At 36.2% G+C, this 25,096-nt stretch overlaps 1 protein-coding gene and 1 pseudogene across 8 annotated transcripts in view; one reads left to right on the top strand and one right to left on the bottom strand.

The window, feature by feature from the left end:
* The window catches only part of LOC115429139 (small G protein signaling modulator 1-like), a 43,576-nt pseudogene extending 34,051 nt beyond the window's left edge, over window positions 1–9,525 (bottom strand).
* A 2,632-nt stretch (window positions 9,526–12,157) lies between these two features.
* git2b (G protein-coupled receptor kinase interacting ArfGAP 2b) overlaps window positions 12,158–25,096 on the top strand; it is a 41,674-nt gene continuing 28,735 nt past the window's right edge. For all 8 annotated transcript variants that reach the window (XM_030149615.1, XM_030149618.1, XM_030149614.1 and 5 more), the window contains exons 1-6: window positions 12,158–12,355; window positions 12,880–13,013; window positions 16,297–16,409; window positions 18,520–18,625; window positions 20,530–20,616; window positions 20,712–20,842. In XM_030149615.1, the coding sequence (XP_030005475.1) occupies window positions 12,304–12,355; window positions 12,880–13,013; window positions 16,297–16,409; window positions 18,520–18,625; window positions 20,530–20,616; window positions 20,712–20,842 (623 nt within the window). In that variant the 5' untranslated portion in view covers window positions 12,158–12,303. The remainder of the gene's footprint in view (window positions 12,356–12,879; window positions 13,014–16,296; window positions 16,410–18,519; window positions 18,626–20,529; window positions 20,617–20,711; window positions 20,843–25,096) is intronic.

Genomic DNA, 25,096 nt, shown 5'->3' with positions numbered 1-25,096 from the left:
TCCGGCCGGTGGGATGAATTTGTCAAATGCAAAAATTACTCAAAATGTTACGAAAAATGAATAATATCAACAATCAGTGATGTTCAAATCATTTTAGTTCAGGTGTCACATACAGACCAACATGACCTGAAGTGGATCAGAACCAGTAAAATACCATCATAATAACCTATAAATAAATAATGACAACTCCAACATTTGATCTTTATTTCAGTATAAAAAAAAGTAAATTTACATGAAACTGTTTACATTTAGAAACTACCCTTTAACAAAGAATATGAATAACCTGAACAAATATGAACAAACTGAAATGTCTTAATAAAAATAAGTGCAGTTTTAATAATATTCTGCCTGTTATTAAACGTTTATGTTTGTAGATCCTCTGCATCCGTACGTTACCATAATGCACATATATAAATGATAAACTGAGGCAGAATATTGTTAAAATTACTCTTATTTTTCTTAAGGCATTTCAGGTTATTCATGTTATTCACATTTTTAAGGAGACTTTGTAGATGTAAACATTATCATAATGTAATTGAACTTTTTCAACTGTTCTTATTGTACTGGTCCAGTCCGGTTCAGATCATATTGGGCTGAATGTGGAACTGAACTAAACTGAGTTTGACAGCCCTGGTATAAAGTCACATAAAATAATCCATCCAACTTAACTAATAAAAGCTGCAAAATAAACAGATACAATGCTGGTAAAAGACTGTGGAGCCCAGATTAGAGCAGTGAGGTGAAGAAGAGCAGAGGACGAAGTGAAGAAGAGCAGAGGATGAAGTGAAGAAGAACAGAGGATGAAGCGAAGAAGAACAGAGGATGAAGTGAAGAAGAACAGAGGATGAAGTGAAGAAGAGCAGAGGATGAAGTGAAGAAGAACATAGGATGACGTGAAGAAGAGCAGAGGATGAAGTGAAGAAGAGCAGAGGAGGGAGTGAAGAAGAGCAGAGGATGAAGTGAAGAAGAACAGAGGATGAAGTGAAGAAGAGCAGAGGATGAAGTGAAGAAGAACATAGGATGAAGTGAAGAAGAGCAGAGGATGAAGTGAAGAAGAACAGAGGATGAAGTGAAGAAGAACATAGGATGAAGTGAAGAAGAACATAGGATGAAGTGAAGAAGAGCAGAGGATGAAGTGAAGAAGAACAGAGGATGAAGTGAAGAGGAGCAGAGGATGAAGTGAAGAAGAACAGAGGATGAAGTGAAGAAGAGCAGAGGATGAAGTGAAGAAGAACATAGGATGAAGTGAAGAAGAACATAGGATGAAGTGAAGAAGAGCAGAGGATGAAGTGAAGAAGAACAGAGGATGAAGTGAAGAGGAGCAGAGGATGAAGTGAAGAAGAACAGAGGATGAAGTGAAGAAGAACAGAGGATGAAGTGAAGAAGAACATAGGATGAAGTGAAGAAGAGCAGAGGATGAAGTGAAGAAGAACAGAGGATGAAGTGAAGAGGAGCAGAGGATGAAGTGAAGAAGAACAGAGGATGAAGTGAAGAAGAGCAGAGGATGAAGTGAAGAAGAGCAGAGGATGAAGTGGTAGAAAGGCCTGGACACAGGAGGCTCCATGTGGCTTTGTCAAAAAATACATGGAAATGAATAACACTAAGGCTTTTTTTTTTTTTAAACACATTTTGCTACTATTGTCAGAACCATAAAGTCAGTCTGATGTTATGCAGCTGAAAAATGTAGACTATACTCCAGATGAATCTAAAAATAGAAGCAGTAAAAGTAGTAATGGTACTTTTAAGAGTACTTTTAATTTTATGACACTGACATCTGTGTTCTCCAGCACAAAGAAAGCATTCACATACCAGTGAAGTTTTGCTGCACAACACAATACTGGCATCTTCTTTAGTGTAGTTCTGTTATTTTTTTGTAGTTCTGTAAATGCACCAAAACTTTGATTTATTCTCAACATACACTATATTGCCAAAAGTATTTGCTCACCTGCCTTGACTCGCATATGAATTTCAGTGCCATCCCATTCCTAGTCTATGGGGTTCAATCTGACGTGGGTCCACCCTTTGCAGCTATAACAGCTTCAACTCTTCTGGGAAGGCTGTCCACAAGGTTTAGGAGTGTGTTCATGGGAATTTTGGACCATTCTTCCAGAAGCGCATTTGTGAGGTCACACACTGATGTTGGACAGAAGGCCTGGCTCTCAGTCTGCGCTCTAATTCATCCAAAGGTGTTCTATGGGGTTGAGGTCAGGACTCTGTGCAGGCCAGTCCAGTTCATCCACACCAGACTCTGTCATCCATGTCCTTATGGACCTTGCTTTGTGCACTGGTGCACAGTCATGTTGGAAGAGGAAGGGGCCGGCTCCAAACTGTTCCCACAAAGTTGGGAGCATGGAATTGTCCAAAATGTCTTGGTCTGCTGAAGCATTCCCAGTTCCTTTCACTGGAACTAAGGGGCCAAGCCCAGCTCCTGAAAAACAACCCCACACCATAATCCCCCCTCCACCAAACTTTACACTTGGCACAATGCGGTCCCACAAGTATCGTTCTCCTGGTGACCGCCAAACTCAGACCCGTCCATCAGATTGCCAGATGGAGAAGCAAGATTGGTCACTCCAGAGAAGGCGCCTCCACTGCTCTACAGTCCAGTGGCGGCGTGCTTTATACCACTGCATCCGGCGCTTTGCATTGCACTTGGTGATGTATGGCTTGGATGCAGCTGCTCGGCCACGGAAACCCATTCCATGAAGCTCTCTGCGCACTGTTCTGGAGCTAATCTGAAGGCCACATGAAGTTTGGAGGTCTGTAGCCATTGACTCTGCAGAAAGTTGGCGACCTCTTCGCACTATCCACTGACCCTGCTCCGTCAGTTTACGTGGCCTACCACTTCGTGGCTGAGTTGCTGTCGTTCCCAAACACTTCCACTTTCTTATAATCCAGCTGACAGTTGACTGTGGAATATTTAGGAGCCAGGAAATTTCACGACTGGATTTGTTGCACAGGTGGCGTCCTATCACAGTTCCACGCTGGAATTCACTGAGCTCCTGAGGGCGACCCATTCTGTCACAAATGTTTGTAAAAGCAGTCTGCATGCCTAGGTGCTGGATTTTATACACCTGTGGCCATGGAAGTGATTGGAACACCGGATTCTGATTATTTGGATGGGTGAGCCAATACTTTTGGCAATATAGTGTATTCTATGCAAACTAATCCTAAAGAGCTTCTCGAACAGTCACCACTATGAGGTAAAACATATAGGGTTATGTTTTGGCTCAAGACAATTTTGTTTGTCTATTTCTGTTCTAAAATGGCTCTTTAGATAGTAAAGGTTGCCGAAAATTAACTGTGAAATTCAGTCCGACAGTCTATACTCTGTACATTTTAGACCATTAAAGCAGAGTTTGATGACTTTCCAGTGCAAACATTAGTGCACAGAACAGCTGATACAGAGTCAATATGAGAACACACTCACCACAGAAGGAGATGATGTGACTACTGTCTGCATGCACAAACTTTCTGGTCACTGCTTCCTCCATAATCTGTTTCACCTGAGAGAGAAAAACACACACAGTGAAGACCAAACGTATTCTGTCTGACAGAGATATTTAACCCTTTCATGCATGAATAATGAAAGCCTTAATTAGGATTTTTTTTTTTTTACTGAGTGTTTTTATTCCTCTAGGCATTAAAAAAATAACGCAATCGACATGTTTTTATGAACCTCTTTTTCATGGAGGTTCAAAATTGTCCTTTCGGCTGAACACCATGCATTTATTTTTTGAAGAGAAGAAACATATTTACTGAAATACTGTGTGAAAACTAAGAAATAAAAAAAATTTAATGCAGCTAATCTGATGTTTTCTCACATTTTAGCATACTCTAATACTGGTCATTACTCACTCCATGGAGATAATATGCAAAACAAAAAAAAAAAGAAAAAAAAAAAGAAAGCTGTTTGTTTAACCCATAAAAACTCAGTGCTACTGTTGTCATCATTATGTTTTTAAAAAAAAAAACTGTTCATTACAGTCTAATAACAACAACAAGCAACTGATTTACACTCAAATATGTTAGTGTAGATCAAATTTATGAAGAACAGCAAAGTTACAGTAATTATATGAACTGCAGTGTATGGAATGATGCATGAGTGTCCACCGTGTTGGCAGATATGGAACTAAAATAACTAAATCCATGAATAGAACAGCTGTAAAATAGCTGTCCACTGTAGTGACCACTGTGTATGAAAGGGTTAAAGTGACAAGGAGCTGAAACAGGAAAGGATTTTTAAAAAAGGAATGTCCCACACACAGAAGATGACATCAGCTCATATAGTGAACATGTGTTCATTACAAGACTCAAAATGAACATCATTTTATTCACTTTATTCAAATGCACAGAACGTGTTGTTCTCATCATAAATGGATCCTAAATTAAAAATCGGGCTTTAGCTCTGATGTTCAATTTTACACAAACGTACTCAACATGCTACATTTATACTTAGAATTATAACCATGTTAATCAGTGCAAACTAGAGCTGCAACCGATTAATCGAGTAGGTGCTTGAAGCGAATGCAAAAATTCATAATTCGATTAATCGACTCGAATTGATTGAAGGGAAACATTCTATTGCAGTTTTCCTGAACTGAAGCTTCTTTATGCATCACAATAAACATCCATGTGAAACAAAACAGTGGAACCAATGTTTAACAGCAGAGAAATGAAGGAAACAAAGCTTTGATTCAGAAGAATTGTGGTTGAATGATTTTTTTGGATCACTTTGAGTTGATTAATCATTTCAGCTCTAGTGCAAACGTTCACTCTTTTGAGTCTTTTGAGTTCAATCAAGGTTTAAGCAAATGTTTGTTTTATTTCATTTTAGACCTTTTCTGCACTACATTGTAATTGTCTTTGTTAAATATTTTCTGTATGTTCTTGTGGAAGACAACATTTTCACAATATATAAGAATTGATCATGTCACTAAAACTGGTCTTTAAGGCAATTTATTTCTATTCAAAGGCTTCAAAACCCTGTTAAAGTGCAGCTCTGATCCATTAGAAGTGAAGCTACTTTAATAAATACACTGATACAGACTGTTTGAACCTCTATCCCTTTTATGATATAATCAATAAAATGGGATCTGCAGGTAATCAGTATATAAACAGTCATAACAGTCAGTTATTAACGTTTACTTTTCACTTTACAGCTCAGGGGTCAAACATGCGGCCCGTGGGCCAAAACCAGCCCCCCAAAGGGTCCAATACGGCCCCTGGGGTGAATTTATGAAATGCAAAAATTACACTGAAGATATTATTAATAGAGGATGTCAAAATCATTTTAATTTAGGTTCCACATACACACCAATTAGTTCTGAAGTGGATCAGAACCAGTAAAATATCATCATAATTAGGGGTGTAAGAAAATATCATTTCTGCAGTATATCACAATATTTCATTTCACAGTACAGATATCGATATTAAAAAGTACTGTATCAATATTTTCAGGTACTTATTCAAATGCATATATTGTGGAGGTTAATTTTTGTTTTTCTTTTTTGTTTCTATTTTATTTAGTATTATTTAACACTCTTTTATTAAATACTGTTAGTTCCTTTGTTGGGATTGCACTAAAATAATGTTCTGATGTTAGTTCTGAACTAATAGAATATGAACATTTGAACAGGATCTTAAACTGTAATGTCTGTAAAACAGAATTTCAGTTTTAACACAGGAGCATCTTGTGATATAGCATTAGATCCTGTTGTGATCAAATAATAATGTGTTTAGTGTTTGTGCATGTTTCTGGTGTAATTCAATTCTTTCAGGGAATAATCTTTCAAAAAAGAAACAAAACCAATAAAAACTGCCTTTTTAACAGTATCATGATATATTGTATTGTCATCCTAGTATTGTGATTTGTATCATATCACCAGATTCTTACCAATACACACCCCTAATCATAATACCCTATAAATAATGACACCCACAAATTTTATCTTTGTTTTGGTGTAAAAAAAAAAGTAAAATTACATGAAAATGTTTACATTTACAACTAGAAAAGCACTCGGAGAGCACAGACCTCCGCCAAGGCAGATCACCCCCCCCCCCCCCCATCACCACCAAAATTTTACCATTTGTTCCTTGTGCCAGTATCAACATTTCCTGAAAATTTCATCCAAATCCATCCATAATTTTTTGAGTTATCTCGCTAACACACAAACAAACACAGACAAACCCTGATGAAAACAGAACCTCTGCCGTGTCACTTGGCGGAGGTAAATATCCTTTTACAAAAAAATGTGAATAACCTGAACAAATATGAACAACCTGAAATGTTTTAAGAGAAGTAAATGGAATTGGACCAATATTCTGTCTGTTATTAACACTTTCATGCATGAATTATGAGAATCATAAACAAGAATTTTTTTTCCTTAGTGTTTTTATTCCTTTTTAAGCATGAAAAAAACAATACGATTGAAAATTACCTTATGAACCTATTTTTCATGGAGTTCCAAAAATGTCCACTCAGCTGGACACCATGCGTTTAATTTTTGAAGCAAAGAAACATGTATTTACTGATATTCTGTGTGAAATCTATGAAATAAAACCATTTTTAATGCTAGTAATCTGATGTTTACTCACATTTTAACATACTCTGATACTCATCACTATTCACTTCATGGAGATAATATGCAAAAAAATACCCTTTTTGTTTAAAAAAAAACCCTGTTAATTACAGTCTAATAACAATAACAAGCAATTGATTTACACTCAAACATGTTAGTGCAGATCAGGTTTATCAAAAACAGCAAAGTTACAGTAATTGTATGAATTACAGTGTATGAGATGATGCAGAAGCGTCCACTGTGTTGGCTGATATGGAACTAAAACAACAAAAGCCATTAGTATAGAAGAGAACACCTTTAAACAGCTGTCCACTGTAGTGACCACTATGCATGAAAGGGTTAAATGTGTGTGTTTGTAGATCCACTGTATCTGTATGTTAGAATAAACATGTAGAAATGATAAACTGATAAACAGAGGCAGAATATTTTTTTTAATTGTACTTATTTATCTTAAAACATTTCAGGTTGTTCATGTTATTCAGATTTTTAAGGAAACTTTGATGTAAACATTATCATAATATAATTGTACTTTTTCCTCTGTTCTTATTGGACTGGTCTGGTCCGGTTCAGATCATACTGGGCTGAATGTGGAACTGAACTAACAGAATGTGACAGTCTGTTCTACAGTGTGATGCCCAGGAGGAGCAGCGCACGGCCGTACTAGTGTTTTCTGTTGCAGTCTGTGTATTAGTCACAGCTGGATGTTAAATGTATAGATGTGCCACCCCCCCCCCCCCACTTCTGCAGGATCTGGATCCAGGAGTCGTGGAGCTTTCATAGGCAGTGAGTCACAGGTGTGTGTGTGTGTGTGTGTGGGGGGGTGGGGGGGGGGGGGGGGGGGTAGGGGGGGTGCACAGACACAGGATCAGCCTGGAAGCACCCAGCACTGCACTGAATATGAATAAAACATAGGGTTTTCTCATTCCAGGTTTGGTGTGGAACCCATCGTGTCCACCGGTGTTACATGCAGAACCTGAACATTCAAACACTAATAAATCGTGAATGATTTTGCAACAGCGGTCATTTTTGTGAAACACTCTGCCCTAAATATTTACTACGATTCCCAAAATGCACCTGTGAGAGAATAAAAAGATATTTAAAAAATCGTAGTGTGTAATTTCTGTGTCCTTTTGACCGTGTTACATGTGGATTTATATATGAACACATCAAATGAAAATGTGTTTTATCTGAAAAATAGTTTCTCTTTTATCCCAGTAAATATTAATTTTAAAATAGACCCAAACCTGCTTCATAACATTAGTCTACATCTGGTTTGAATCACTGTAAAAAAACAACAACTGTAATTTAACAGAATTTTCACTGTTTATTTTACAGATTTTTTCTGTATTTTTAAGATACAGGAAAATATCAATGAAATTACAAAAATGGACTGTGATTTTACACGTCAAATGTAAAATAACATGAAAAAACTGTAACTGTGAATAACCAAAAAATTTCAGTTAAATTTTTTTTTTTTTTTTTTCGTTTTTCACAGAAAAATAGTTAAAATACATTTGCAAATGTATCATAATTTCACAAATTTTTCTTTTCCATTTATGAGATTAAACTGTTAATTTAAAGTTTAATACTGTAAAAAAAAAAAAAAATAATAATAATAATAATAAAACAAGATAAAATTACTGACAATTACCTGTAAAAGAAGTATTTGTTCTGTAAGTTGAACAAGACTTCTTTGTTAATTGACAAATATCTTGTGTAATTACGGGAGGTTTCACAACAAAAATGTTGAATAAATGTATTTTTGTGAATGTATAACATGTATAAGCACTGATAAACTGTCCAAATATAGTTTTTATCAGTGGATTGTACAACTTAGTCTCTTTAAAATTTATTTATTTATTGATTGATTGATTGATTGGTAATTTGATTGTTTTAATACATGAAAATATTTTTTATTAAACATTTCAAAAAGTCAAAAAAATACGCAATATCTCATGTAAAGTTATGGCAAAAAAACTGTATTTTAATTATGGAAAATTACCGTATTTTTATGAGATGGTTATTTTCTGTTATTTAACAGTTTTGTTTTGTTTTTTTGCACCCCTGCTGCTGGAATAATACCATTTTTTACAGTTGTTTTTTTTTTTTTTTACACTGATGTTTAACCCTCTGTCCTGTTTTTAGGACCAGTTTCACACAAACACCCATTTTCTCTTTATATTTCTGAAAATTCCATTATGTGCACACACAGACAAATAAACATTCTTGAATCATGGATCTTAAAAATACTAATCAAACACATTCCAAGGTCATATATGTGTGAGTTTTGCATCATGATCCTGATGTTAAATCTGTAGAATGATGGTTTAACTACAGTTTATTCAGAGGCAGATGATGGTGCGATAAAAATAAAAAAAATAAATAAATAAAAAAAAAAGGTCCTGCAACAAATTAATCTGCATCCATGTTTTTTTTTCCAACCAGTGGCAGGAGTCATGTCAGAATCATCACTATCATCAGCACCATCATCATCATCATCATCATCATCACCATCCTCGTCATCACCTCCATCACCGACAGCATCATCACACGCCCCGGACAACAGCAGTCAAAAACACACCGGGTACCATTTCCTGTTCATCCTCTCATCCCATTCAAACACACATGTATTTGTCTCAGAATCAGGCCTCAAACATCACACACACACATACACATACACATGCACACGCACACGCGCGCGCACGCACACACACACACACACCTTCATGCTCATGCTGTCACATGTATAAAACCAAACGCACCTCTTTCTTGACATTGCGCAGCAGTTTCTGACGCGTCTCGGCCTCTGAAAGCACAGAACACACATATGAACAGTGTGATCCGAACACAACAGTCAGCTGAAGGCGGACCGGATCACGACACTGCGGCCCTACCTCCCATGGCTGCAGCAGCAAAAGAAAAGGGCGGATGTAGGAGAAGACACCCACGGAACTGTCCTGGAGGAAAAAAAAAACACACCCACGGACACAGAAGCAACGAACCCACGGAGCTCCGATCTGCTGTGATCCACTCACTCCAACCTGATCCCACCTCCAGCAGCCCTTAAAGACACAGAGACCGGAACCTCAGGAATCCACAGGCAACGGCAACACCTACACACGGATGAGCCTCAGCCCCGGTCACACCACGTGACCACCAAAGATGTAAATAAATAAATAAATACAGATAAAATGAAATAAAAAAAAGAAAGAAAAAACATGCTCCTCAGCCCTGGTGACACCACGTGACCACCAAATAAGTAAATAAATAAATAAATAAATAAAATAAAATAAAATAAAATAAAATAAAATAAAATAAAATAAAACAAAATAAAATGAAAAAGAAAGAAAGAAAAAAACAAACAAACATGCTCCTCAGCCCCGGTGACACTAAGTGATGATGAAATAAGTAAATAAAATAACAAATAAATTAAATTAAATTAAATTAAATTAAATCAAATTAAATTAAATTAAATTAAATTAAATTAAATACAAAAGAAAGAAAAAACATGCTTCTCAGCCCCAGTGACACCACGTGATGAGTAAATAAAGAAAGAAAGAAAGAAAGAAAAAGAAAAAGAAAAAGAAAGAAAAAAAAAAAACATGCTCCTCAGCCCCGGTGACATCACATGACGACGAAACAAACAAACAAACAAACAAACAAACAAACAAATAAATCAGTGAAAATAAAATAAAATGAAAAAGAATGGAAAAAAAAACATGCTCTTCAGCCCTGATGACACCATGTGACAGCTAAATAAATAAATCAATACAAATAAAATTAAATTAAATTAAATTTAAAAGAAAGAAAAAATATGCCCCTCAGCCCCAGTGACACCACGTGACGACTAAATAAATAAATAAATAAAATTAAATTAAATTAAATTAAATTAAATTATGATGACAAAATAAGTAAATAAATAAATAAATAAAAATGAAATAAAATGAAAAAGAAAAAGAAAGAAAAAAGCATCCTCCTCAGCCCCGGTAACACCACTTGACGCCAAAATCAATAAATAAAAAGAAATAATAGAAAGAAAAGAAAAGAAAAGAAAAGAAAAGAAAAGAAAAGAAAAGAAAAGAAAAGAAAAAAAAACATGCTCCTCAGACCCGGTGACACCATGTGACGGCGAAATGAGTATATAATTAGATAATTAAATAAATAAATAAATAAAATGATAAAGAAAGAAAACAATTATGCTCCTCAGCCCCTGTGACACCACATGATGACGAAATAAGTGAATAAAACAAAATTAAAGTAAATTAAATTAAAAAGAAAGAGAGAAAAAATATGCTCCTCAGCCCCGGTGACACCACGGGACGACGAAATAAGTAAATAAAAAAATAAAAATAAATAAAAGAAAATGAAAAAGAAAGAAAAGGAAAAAAAGGCTTCTCAGCCCCTGTGACACCACGTCACGACTAAATAAATAAATAAATAAATAAAAATAAATAAGTAAATAAATAAAATAGAATGAAAAAGAAAGAAATAAAAAAACATGCCCCTCAGCCCCTGTAATGCCACATGATGACTAAATAAATAAATGAATAAAAATAGATAAGTAAATAAATAAAATAAAATGAATGAAAGAAAAAAAAAACACATTCCTCAGCCCCTGTGACACCACGTGATGACTAAATAAATAAATAAAATAAAATAAAATAAAAAGAAAGAAAGAAAAAATATGCCCCTCAGCCCCTGTAACACCACATGACGACAAAATAAAAAAATAAAGGAAAGAAAAGAAAAAAGACAGAAAGAAAAAATATGTTCCTCAGCCCATGACACCATGTAACGACTAAATAGATAAATACAAATAAAGAAAAGAAAAAAGAAAGAAAAAACATGCTCCTCAGCCCCTGTGGCACCATGCGATGACAAAATAAATAAATAAATAAATAAAGTTAACTTTGGAAAGTTCGACTTGATTTTGTGCTTTTTTATGTATTGGAAACTTGTTTTGGTTTTTATGCATGAAAGTTTGTGTCTGTAACTATTTAATGTCCTGCTGCCCGTCTAGGCTGGGACACTCTTGAAAAAGAGATTTTTAATCTCAATGAGGTTTTCCTGGTTAAATACAGGTAAATAAATAAATAAATAAAACATACTCTTTAGTCCATGTGATATGGAGCCTGGGAAGGGATATGAAAAAATAACATTTGCATTATAACGCAAAAGTATTACATTAGAACGCAATACTGTTGAACTATTGTGTAGAATAAAAAGTCATTTTTATGAGGTAAAAAGTCATAATTATGAGACAAAAAGTTATAATTATGAGATAAAAAGTCAAAATTATGAGATAAAAAGTCAAAATTATGAGATAAAAAGTCATAATTATGAGATAAAATTGTAATTAAATAGAATTGATATAAAAATAAATTATCTATATTATAAAAGCCAAGTTGCTTGTGTGTGTGTGGGTGTGTGTGCGCGCGCGGCGCGTGCGTGCAAAGGAAGTGAAGGAAACAAGCAGACAAGGAGGCGCGGAGGAGCCTGTAGGAGTATTGGAACGGGCCCCTGCAGGAGCCTGTAGGAGTATTGGAACGGGCCCCCGCTTTGTTCAACAGTAGGGAGGACACACCAGACCCACGGCACAGTCCTCTGTTGGACACAATTACAATCAAGCAGGACGGATTATCCTCTTAATTTGGTGTTCCTGCCTTCTAACATAGCTCACATATAACTGTCTTACTTGAGTCGTGACCATTTCTATCCAGGGATGTCAAAGCGACTCCGAAGCAGAGAGGTCTGCGCTGATTGCAGTGCTCCGGGTAAGATGTCAAACATGCTAGCATTAGCTGTTTAGCTAACCAGCTAACCTCCACACAACCGTCCAGTTAGCTAACGTAGTTAACGGAACACTGTTGATAAGATGATAATTATTAGCTACAGGTTGTGTGGATAGTTGAAGTGGTCGTAAATAAAACTGGGGTGTAAATATTTATTGAATTGTGTCGTGGCTGCATTATCTGTGTCCTGTCATTGACTTGTCTGTTTCTTCAACTCTTCCTTTGAATGATAAACCATAGGAGGTTGTTGATGTAAATGTAGCTGAAAAAGCTAACGAGCTAATAAACATTTACTGCTAACTTAGAGGCTTGTGATGCAATTATGATGTTTGTTAATATTTTAGAGGGAATCTGTCTGGAGGTCTTTGTTGCTATCTGTTATTTTCATGTGGTTCAGCCAACATAACACCCATACCCTTAGTGCCTCCAGTATTAGTTACACAATCAGGGTTCATGTATTATTAAAGAACATGGACAGAGGCTAACATCTGGGCTCTGTGCTGCAGAACCACGCTGGGCCTCTGTTAACAGGGGTGTGTTGATATGTGATGAGTGCTGCAGCATCCACCGAGGGCTGGGGCGACACAGCTCTCAAGTCCGACATCTGACTCACTGCCCATGGCCCCCCTCCCAGTTACAGGTGAGTTCCAGCTGTGAGCACACACCATCACACATCTGGAGGATTCAGAGAATGTTCTGGAAGTTGAAAACCCAGCACTTATGGCCCATAGGTGTCCTTTCTAACCTACAAATAACCTTTGTTACTTTTGTGGTAGTTCGAAAAAATGATTCCAAAAAGTGATTTATCACAATTTATTATGACATAATCCTTTGTATTTTATGGGTTTTTTTTTCAGTGAACATCAGGTATTTTACTATATTTAATTCACTGATCATGTAGATCAGGGGTGTCAAACTCACTTTAGTTCAGGGGCCACATTTACCCCGATATGATCTCAAGTGGGCTGGACCAGTAAAATAATACCAGTGAAAAAAGTAAAATTACATTATGATAATGTTTATATCTACATCGTTTCCTTAAAAATCTGAATAACGTGAACAACTTGAAATGTCTTTAGAAAAACAAGTGCAATTTTAACAATATTCTGCATCAGTTTATCATTTACACATGTGCATTACAGCTTACATTACAATTACAAATACACAAAACATTTAGAAACATTAATATTAGTAATATTATAATAATATATAACCACATATTATATATGTATATGTTATATATTTATGTTAGATTATAACAGTTATAAAATAATGTAACTGCTATAATATTAGTAAATATTATAACAGTAATATTGACAAAATTGCATTTCCTTTTCTGAAGACATTTCACATTGTTCATATTTCTTCAGGTTATTCACATTTTTTGTAAAAGGATAGTTTGTTAATGTAAACACTTTCATGTAATTTTACTTTTTTTACACTAAAACAAAGATAAAATCTGCACTTTTCATTATTTCTAGGTTATTATGACAGTATTTTTCTGGTCTGACCCAACTGAGATCTAATTGGTTAGTATGTGTATGTATGGAACCTGAAATAACATGATTTTTACACTATTGATTAATATCTTAAGTGTAATTTTTGCATTTCACAAATTCATCATACGGGCCAGATTGGACCCTTTGGCAGGCCGTATTTGGCCCCCTGGCCGCATGTTTGACACCTGTGATGTAGATGTTCATTAAAACTCAGACTGACCCTTTAACCCCTGATCCCTGATTCCAGGTAAAGGTGCCGCTGTGAATTGTTGTCTGTTTCAGTGTCCTAATGAGTATGTGCTTGTGTTCCTTTTCTTAAGTTGGTTGCTTTACTGTGTGTTTTAAGTCAAAACAGGTGGAATAACACAAAAAGACAAATAGAAGAATTGAAGTTTGACAGGTTTGGACTAAATAAGGCACTCAGAACGTACATCAGTAAGTGATTTAGGATGTTGAACATCAACTGTGAACTGGAACACACTGAACAACATGGATTTAAATTTGGGCCCAGTAGTTTTAGTTTCGTGGTCTTTTTTTTCTAAATCAGTCCAGCTGCTTTTTGACACCTGTGTAACTCTATAAAGCAGTTCAGCAGCTGATGATCATGAAAAGATGAAGAACTGTATTTTACACCAATTATTGACATGGATTGATAGGATTAGTGAATCAACAGGTATTAAACAGTTTAGATCAGTAGATGGTTTTGGTTGTCGGTGGCTGTTTGTGTCTCTAAGGGTTAAATATGATTTTTCACACTGAACGTGACTATGTTTAATATTATTTGATGTTATTTGAGTTTGAGGCCTCTTTGAAGACTCTTTGCTAAAACAGTCATATTATATACTGGGGCTTTAAAGGCATGACATGTAAATCAGAGATGACCACTCTGATTAACCTGCACCAACAGGATAACTGTTAGAGTTTTCTTTTTTAATTATATTGTTTAATATTTAGCTTACAGATTAACATTATACATTTGAGTCTCTGTGACTCAGACTTTTTGTCATGTAAGCTTGTATTATTTTGAGTCAGATTCAGATCAACAGCTGTCCAGTTTTGTATAAGTGTGGAAAAAAATACATGTATAATGCATTTTCAGTGTCAACATTTTGAGGAAGAGAAACCAGGATGATAATGGCTGTTTATCAGCTATCTGATTTTTTTCCCTCTCCAAACTATCATAATCATATCAGCTTTTAGAAATCCACAATAGGTCAACCTTTGGTACTAGAGAAGTCAGAAAAGCATCAAGTGATTTGTAAAACGTTACCAGTGAACTCCCTCAGTCACCAAATATTGTGTTGTTCAAAGTCTGGCCCCAGTGCATTCATAATGGTCTGATAAAGGTCTGGTAAAAGCTGATGTTCAGTAAATATAGCTGCTTTACTTACTGTTTTTTGTTTTTTAATGTGCACATTTCTCAAATTTGAGAAAATATGTACAACAGATATAGGATGATAACTAATAAATATGCTGTACTCCCGTGATTTGAACATTGATTTTGCTTCATCTACACTATGATGTCTTAATACTACACCTATTTTGACGGGTAGTCATAACATGAACATGGGCTCAGTGATAAAGGAAACTACACTCTTACCAAGACTAGCCTAGCTCTTGTTTCATCATAGTGATCCAAGTGGTAAATTGACTTGCATTCGTCTTTTCAACCCTGATGGTTCTCAAAGCACTTTTACAGTGTATCACATTCAACTAGGGCTGCACAATACTGGAAAAAACTGACGTTGCGATTTGTTTAAACCCTGCAATATGAAATAGCTGTATGGTGCCAACGTAAATGGTCAAACAAATTAGTTGTGTCACCTCTCGTTGTGGCAACAATTGCAAAGCACTATTGACACAGAACACATGTTTCAGTTTCATCCTTCTTGTAGCTGAAATAGTTCCTGATAACTAACGTTGCTTTTCTTTTTGGCACAAAGTCTTCGTTTTTGGTGATTTTCTCTTGTTTGTTGCTCATTTTTATATGTTGTTACCAGTGACACAATCCATGTGCAGGAGAGTGGTCTGCTTTGGCAAACTGATTAAGAACACTTGTGATTGGTGGATGGCTGTTTGCAGTGTGTGTCAGGTACCCAAGATGAACTTAGATGAGAACACGTTGAGTTCATTTACCTCCTACTTTACAGGACGTGCGATGTAACTATTGCGCACATGTGCAGTGCAATGACGATGCTCAAACCATATATTGTGCAGCTCTACATTCACCCATTTGCACATAAACATCTTCCATTCACACATCAGTGGGACACCTGTGGACACTTGGAGTAACTTGCGGTTTGATGTCTTGCTCAAGGACACTTAAGATGTGGACAGGCACCAGAGATCAGATCACCAACCTTTCAGTTTTCTGATGTCCTCATCGATCATAATCTTTGACTTTGTGTTGCTGTCCTGTTTCAGATGGTTCAGACGCTGTATGGTAATGGAGCTAACTCCATATGGGAGCACAGTCTTCTGGACCCTTCCTCTTCAGTGACTGGAAAACGCAAAGCCAACCCTCAGGACAGAGTTCAGTAAGTACTACAGCAGATTCATGATTCATCGGAACAGCTTTTGATATGTCAGTGTACATGTGCATGCTTTGACTTCAAGTCTTACTGGTATTATTGATTTTCATTGTTTTGGTCAATGAACATGAATAATTTGTCTTTTGTACCATGAACATGACTCAAAGCCAGTCAGTCACAAATAACTGGAACTGCAGTAACTTCATCAACTAACATGCAGTTGGGAAGATATTCCACAAAAGAATTCTAAGCTAAATGCATGAGCTAACATCCTAATCATGTTAGATGAATGACAGTCATTCTTTGTCAGCTGTTGAAGTTGTTTGTCAGTTGATTGCTTCTATGGACATAAAATCATGAATACTGAAAGGATGGACAGATACGCAGAAGATGTTCAGATAATAAAATAGACTAAAGGGCAACAAAAAATCTATCTCCTCTGCCAGGTGGGTCAGATCAGCAAAAGTGAACATCAGTGTCATAAATTAAAGTTTCACCTATCGTTTATCAAATAGGCTCATTTGTTATAGCTTTAGAACTCTATTTTATGGAACTGTTTACAAAACTTCAGTATCACATTCAGAAAAAAAGATATGAAGATATAATTAACATAAAATGAAACCTAAAAAGGACTCAAATATGTAAATGAACTTAAATTTAATAATAATATTTGTTCAGACTCGCATATGTAAATGAACTATTAACTGTAATAATAATATTTGTTCAGACTCGCATATGTAAATGAACTATTAACTGTAATAATAATATTTGTTCAGACTCATATATGTAAATGAACTATTAACTGTAATAATAATATTTGTTCAGACTCATATATGTAAATGAACTATTAACTGTAATAATAATAATTGTTCAGACTCATATATGTAAATGCACTATTAACTGTAATAATAATATTTGTTCAGACTCATATATGTAAATGAACTATTAACTGTAATAATAATATTTGTTCAGACTCATATATGTAAATGAACTATTAACTGTAATAATATTTGTTCAGACTCATATATGTAAATGAACTATTAACTGTAATAATAATATTTGTTCAGACTCATATATGTAAATGAACTATTAACTGTAATAATAATATTTGTTCAGACTCATATATATAATTGAACTATGAACTTTAATAATAATATTTGTTCAGACTCGCATATGTAAATGAACTATTAACTGTAATAATAATATTTGTTCAGACTCATATATGTAAATGCACTATTAACTTTAATAATAATAATTGTTCAGACTCATATATGTAAATGCACTATTAACTTTAATAATAATATTTGTTCTTGTATCAGTGATATTTTCAGTCTGTGAATCTGTTGAACTAATTCTTCAACAGTACATGAATATTCAGAGGTTCTGTCCAATCCAATTATTAGTAAAATATTCTCTGCTATTATCTGTATATATCACTTCAGTTGTAATATGTCTGTTCAATAAAAGTTTAGGATCATATGTGTAGTGTTTTAGTTCCACTCAGTCTTTTATTGTGGTACTGAACAAAGGTCCAAACTCCTGTCCCTCTGTCCCAGTTCCCACTTGTCCTCATGTCCCAACAGATTTGTGTTCATCCAAACTGATCATTTCCACATTTTGATCCAATATTGATCCCAGTTGTAGTTTATCATCAGAGCTAAAGCACTATGTTTCATTTCGGATCCATTTATGATGAGAACAGCATGTTTTGGACATTTGAATAAAGTCAATAAAATGATGCTCATTTTCAGTCCCCGTGTCACGCAGCAGGAATTTAAGTATTTTTACCCCAAAATTATATTTGTGTCAGTTGTACCATGTGTCATGTGACAGTACTTACTCAGACCTATTCATACATGTATTAAACAGATCATTTATTGAGTTTAAACACAGAGACTATTGAACAGGACATGGGTCCATGTGGCACCGCTGGATCTGGGTATAAACACTGTCTGGTTTGTGGCAGTTGGATCTAAGATAAACAGTCACCGTCTTTTATACACAGCCGTGCAGAGTTCAGCTTGAACAGAGGGTTATGCACCAAACAGTAGAACAACGCTCCTGATTTCCAACTTCAAATGTCACATATTCTAAAACCCTTTTTTGTTTTTTCCAGTCCTAACAAGACAGAGTTTATCAAGGCTAAATATCAGATGTTGGCCTATGTTCATCGGATGCCATGTCGGGAGGATGACAGTGTAACCGCTAAAGACCTCAGCAAGGTGAGCATTTATTATTGTTATACTTTGAATACAGACCATATGGCCAAGAATATATTTACAAACTGGTGGCTAGCAATATATTCACAATAAAAATGGTACTGATAATTATTTCATATCATTATTTCTTGACTATTAGGTCTTTTTTTTTTATTTTGAGTGAAAGATTAAGAGATTTTTTGGTTTTAAATTATTTGCAAAGGACTTTACAAGACCTAAACAATCTAACAAGATGGAAATGATGCAGACATACAGTGTGATTAGACAAAAACGCAGCTCTAGTCTGAGGTTTATTTTATTCATTTCATCAAAATAATGAAAATGAATCCCAGTTCTTTTTCTTATTTAGCAGGACCTATAAATACTTCTGGGTGGTTTTAAAGTCTTCCTCTTTGGTCAGGACATTATAAGCTCTTACCAAATAGCAGAACATTCCACAGGAGGAACAGCCAAAATTAGAAAGACCAAACTTTTCTTCATCATTAGAATTTAGAGGATGTAAATGAAGTGAAGTTATGAAACATTCATTTTAGCAGAGAATGTGAAAAAGATTAACCTTATTTATATTAAATGAAATTCTGTGTTATAGCTTCATGCCACTGACATGCTAATAAACATTTTGGAGATAGTGAACCAGTGGTAGATCTGGTCTGCTGAACAAACCCACGCACACTGCAAATTATGTGGTTCTAACCAAGCAAAAAAAAAAGTGTTAGATAATTTATCTTGTTTTAAGAGTTATCTTACTTTAAGTGTTCATCCATCTGTAGACATGCTTATTTCTAGATTTAACAATCTGAACTCCGGAAATCTTGTCCGATGAAATTCTCTTGTTGCATGGACAGATATTTCACTTGTTTTCAGTCCCTGTACCTCAGATTTAGTGTTTTTATCTTGTTTTAGACACCCCTTTTTTGCAGTGCATCAGCAGCTTTGTACAACATCAGTACTACTTCCCGTTAAATGGTTTTCTCTATTCATAGATCACTGTTTAGCGTGCACTTCTGCTTGGACATTTATATTTCCTTCAGCTATTACAACATCTGTGTGTGTCAGACACTACTCTTGGCGTGGTCCCGTTATTTTCTTGTCTCCCTGTTTGTTAAGTAATAGTGCACCCAGATGGATTAGATCACAGGAGTCAAACATGCAGCCCGGGGGCCAAATCCGGCCCGCCAAAGGATCCAGTACAGCCCCTGGGATGAATTTGTGAAATGCAAAAATCACACTGAAATTACACTGAAGACATTAAAAATCAAGGATATTAAAACAATTTTCGGTCAATTCAATCTAAAGTGGGTTAGACCAGTAAAATACTATCATAATAATCTATAAATAATGAAAACAGCAAAATTTTCTCTTTGTTTTTGTTTTTAAAAAGTTAAAATTACACAAAAATGTTTACATTTACAGACTAGCGTTTTACAAAAAATGTGAACAACCTGAAATGTCTTAACAGTATTCTAATTTTACTAATATTCCACCTGTTACTAAATGTTTTGTGTATTTGTAGATCCACTGTGATCTGTAAGTTATAATGCACATGTATAAATTATGAACTAAGGCATAATATTGTTAAAATTGCGCTTATTTTTTAAAAGAATTTTCAGGTTCGTATTTGTTCATGTTATGTTCAAGTACTGTTCGCAGGTGTAAATATTTCATTACGGAATTTGACTTTTTTTTTCACTCAAAAACATAGAAAAAACTTTGGAGTTGACATTATTTATAAGTTGTTATCCTATTATTCATATTATTGTACTGGTCCGGCCCACTTTATAAAATATTAGGCAGTATGTGGCCCCTGAACTAAAATGAGTTTGACACCCGTGGATTAGATGCATGTGTCACCAGTGTATGTTATCTACAGTCAAACTGACACAATGTCTTTGTGGCTCTTGACGCAGCAACTCCATTCCAGTGTCCGGACTGGAAACCTGGAGACCTGCCTGAGACTCTTGTCTTTGGGAGCCCAGGCCAATTTCTTCCATCCAGTAAGTGAAACGGAACACGTAAAAAATCCCTATGGACGGTGTTTCTATGTGAGCAGACTATGTAAAACCACTGTGTTTTTTCTTTGGATGTGCAGGAGAAAGGAAACACCCCACTACACATAGCAGCAAAAGCGGGTCAGATGTTACAAGCCGAACTGTTGGCAGTTTATGGAGCTGATCCTGGTGCTCTGGACTCCAGTGGAAAGACCCCTATTGATTATGCAAGGTAAAGGACAAGCTTTAATCATCTGTACTTGTACTGGCACACTTTTAAAGAAGCCTCTGAAAGTTTCATTGTCATCTAACTGCACCACAGTTTCAACCGCCGCTGTGTTTCACTCTAAATGCCCTGCAGCGTGGGTGTGGCCATCACCTTATTGGACACAGATCAGTGCACCGGTGGCTGTGTAACATGAAATGACACATCCACCGGAGACTGACATTGGTAAACAGAACAGAATGTGAACATAACATGTAGTGTTTATATTTTAATAGAGCATGTGAGCATGCAGTGCAGGGAAGCCCCGCCCCTCAATGAGTGACAGCGGACAGAGAAGCAGCTTTAGAGTCAACACACATCAGAGTCCTGCATGGATCCACCACTTTTACTAAACCAGCCCGTACCCACGTACATTAGACCCACAACCCGACCCGACCCGAGATTAAACACATTGTCTACACACTAACTCACTTTTAAGTACCATGACAGTGGCATTTTTATACCGTCATTTTCTTTTACATCCCTGTGCAGAACAGGAGTTTATTTATTTAAAAAAGCCCCCTTTGGGCCTTATGTGTCCACGTGTCTGTGTTGTACGACTGTATACAAGTAGTCAAAGAATAAGAAAGGGTTCTATTGTTCTGTATAGTGATAGAATTCGTTCCTACTGTAAAATTCAGTTTGTAAAAATATAATTTTGGGAGAAAAAAAACTGTTCTCTTTAGACACAAAACATGTACCGAATCTGAACCGAAACCGTGGCCCAGGAACCAAGGTAGGGACCGAACCGTGGGCTATCTGTACCGTTGCACCCCTAATAGATAGATAGATAGATAGATAGATGGCTTTATTATGTGTTCCAAGTAAAAACAGTAATTTTTCTTTTGTCACAGCTGTAAAACAAAGTTTAAAAAAAACACTCAGGCATTAAAAACGCCCATGCACATCGTAAACACAGAACAACAGATAAAAACATGTAAAACACATAAACTAACTAGAAGCACTCGGAGAGCGCAGACCTCCGCCAAGGCTGATCAGTGGCCCCCCCCGTGGGCCCCCCCACGCCAAGGAGGTTATGTTTTTGCCAGGGTTTGTTTGTCTGTCTGTTTGTCTGTCCGTTAGTGTGCAACATAACTCAAAAAGTTATGGACAGATTTTAATGAAATTTTCTGGTCTGCGCCCCCCCCGTGGGCCCCCCCACCCCCGATCACCACCAAAATTTAATCACTTCTTCCTTATCCCATTTCCAACAAACCCTGAAAATTTCATCAAAATCTGTCCATAACTTTTTGAGTTATGTTGCACACTAACGGACAGACAAACAGACAAACAAACAAACCCTGGCAAAAACATAACCTCCTTGGCGGAGGTAAAAATCTGAAAACACAGTGCAGTCTATTTTGTGTTGTTCAGAGCAGCTGTTGCAGAGGGGATGAAGGATTTTTTTTGTCAGTGTTTTTTCTGGCCAGTGGGGTTCTGTTGGATCTGACTGATGACAGCAGCATGAAGGAGTGGTGGAGGGGGTGGGAGGGGTCCTCAGTGATGAGGGGCGGGGCTTTCTTCATCACTGAGCGTCCATACAGTTCACACAGAGGGGGTTGGGCTGTTTGATTTTATTGGTCTGATTTATTATTTGGGCTGGTTTTGTTTTGTGTTTGATGGCGAAGAAGTTGAACCAGGTTGAGATGTTCTAGGTGAGGATGGATCTGATGAGTGATTTGTAAACCAGGGTTAAAATGTCTTTGCTGATGTTAAAAGAACTGAACCTCCTGAGTAAGTGGAGACGCTGTTGTGCCTTATTGTCTACGGAGTCCATGTGTTTTCCAAAGGACAGGCAGGTGTCAATGTCTGTCCCCAGATATTTAAAAGTGTGCACCTGCTCCACACACAGACCATGGATCTGCAGGGATTGGAACAGGTCTGGGCTTTTCCCTGAGGATCCACAGCATTGCTCTGTGGTTTTTGAGATGTTGAGCTCTAGTGAACTGTTAGCAAAAGTTTGGACCAGGGTGTGGACCTCCTGCTGATACCATGTTAGGGCCTGGGTGTCGGTAATACAGTCGCAGAAAAAATGATTAGTTCACCCTTGTTTCCTTCAGTTTCTTGTTAATTTTAATGCCTGGTCCAACTAAAGGTACATTTGTTTGGACAAGTATAATGATAACAACAAAAATAGCTCATAGTAGTTTAATTTCAGAACTGATATCTATCCGTTTTCTTGATAATAACCCAAATCACTTCAGTTCTTCCATCAATATCTATGGCATTGTACTGACAAAAACAGGGCTTTTAGACATTCCATGTTTTCTTTTCTGTCTGTTTTAGTCACATGATACACACAGGAGTTAGCACTGGATTGCATAACCATTGTTTTTGATGACTTTTGATGGTCTAATAATTTTTTCCACAACTGTATGTGCCACCAAGGCCATGTAGTCTGCATATCTAAAAGTCTCAGTCTTTCCCTGCTACAGGTGATGCTGTTGGTGTAGGCAGAGAACAGGATAGGTCAGTGGTTCCCAACCTTTTTTGGCTCATGACCCCATTTTAACATCACAAATTTCTGGCAACCCCAGACATTCAAAATGGAGACTTTTTTTTTTGCTAAAATTAATTTGTTTTTGATCATGAAATAGTTTGCTATACTGTGTTGCAAATAAATGTTAATTTTAGAATGTTTTTAATGTATATTATTATGGATAGAGGCAGAAAAGCCAGGTGTAGATTACTGCACAAAGTGAGAGTTTGATTCTCCTTGGTCAGGATATGTACAGTCAGTCCAGCTTGGATTTACAAGGCTGGCAATTAATACTGAACAAACAAGAACTCAAACTATGAATTAGGAAAGAGCTGCAGCATCTGAAACCGACCACAATGAACATTTGAAAGACAAACTACCACAGTGCTTCAGTTTCAGCTTCACAGTTAGTCGTGTTTTTTATGGATTGTGATTGTCTCTTTCAACTCACCATATATTTTTTATTAGTAAGTTGGGTTTTTTTTTAAATCAATTACTAGAAATTTAGGGCGACCCCAAGGTTGAAAAACACTGGGAGAGGTGAAAAAGCACAGTCCTGGGGGAGGCCTGTTTATAAAACCATAGAGCAGGTAAAGGAAAGACAGGTGGGAAAGAACTACATAAAGGGTGATGAAGTGGCTTGTTTGGAAATTGTGAAGAAAATCCTGAGGAAATGGCATATTTAGGATTCTTGACTCTACAATGAGCGCAAGACAGAGTATAATGCCAGTCTGACTAATTCAATAAGAGTATGACTAACTGAGGCAGGAAAGGAAGGAAACATTGTTGAGCTCAGTAAAATAACCACCTTAGCAAATGTACCAGGGTTCTCATGATCATGAAAAACCTGAAAAATCATGAAAGTTTGGTCTAGAAATGTCATGAAATTAAGTGAAATTGTCTCAAGCTTTAGCAAAGTTGTGTAATATCATTACTGGGATGAAAACTCCTCACCTTTTAGCGAAATGAACCCAGGAGACTCATGCAGAACTAAAGGAAAACTGTTTTTGATGAGGAGGGGTCAAAATGAAATACAAGAAAATATAATATTGTATAAAATTACAAAATGGGTACTGAGTCTCTGTCTCTTTCTCTTCCTTTATCCCTCTCTCTTTAACCCTTTAACTGGTCATGTCAGATGTCCATCCACTAGAGTTCGGTCTACTCCAGGTTTCTACCTGTTAAGGGTCGTTTTTCCCTCCACTGTCACCCAGTGTTTACTTCTGAAGGATTCTGTGAATTGGCTTAAGAGTCTGGTTCGACCAGCTCTAAATGTAAAGTGTCATGAGATAACTTACAATGTGGCACTATATAAGTAACATCTGATTGATTGATGAAGTGTGAATATACAGCCAAGACCACAGTATTAACAGTTCAGTGAAATAAATAACATGATCTCACTTTTGGACCAATAAAATCAGTTAGTTCTACATGTTTTTATCCAAAACACAACTATGAATGCACATTTTAAAAGTTTCTTCACAGTGGAAAATGGCCCCTTCCTAGAAGCTTCACGTCTTTGTCACCTTTTTCACCCCTGATGAGGTGGTTCATTCATTTTCCAAACCACTTCAGTTTCTCCCAGAACTCATCATGATGATCTTCCTGATCTCTGTTTGTTCTTTTGCTCTTTCTTACTACCAAAATAGAATAGAATGGAGTATCTTTATTGTCATTGTAACAAGTACAATGAACTTTAAAAGTGCCATCCAATCTGTGCAAGATGTGGCAACTACTCCAAG

Source organism: Sphaeramia orbicularis, chromosome 12 (genome assembly GCF_902148855.1).
Source record: "Sphaeramia orbicularis chromosome 12, fSphaOr1.1, whole genome shotgun sequence".
Classification (NCBI taxonomy): domain Eukaryota; kingdom Metazoa; phylum Chordata; class Actinopteri; order Kurtiformes; family Apogonidae; genus Sphaeramia; species Sphaeramia orbicularis.
The sequence above is the reverse complement of the archived record's forward strand: the minus strand, read 5'-3'. Positions and strand labels throughout refer to the sequence as shown.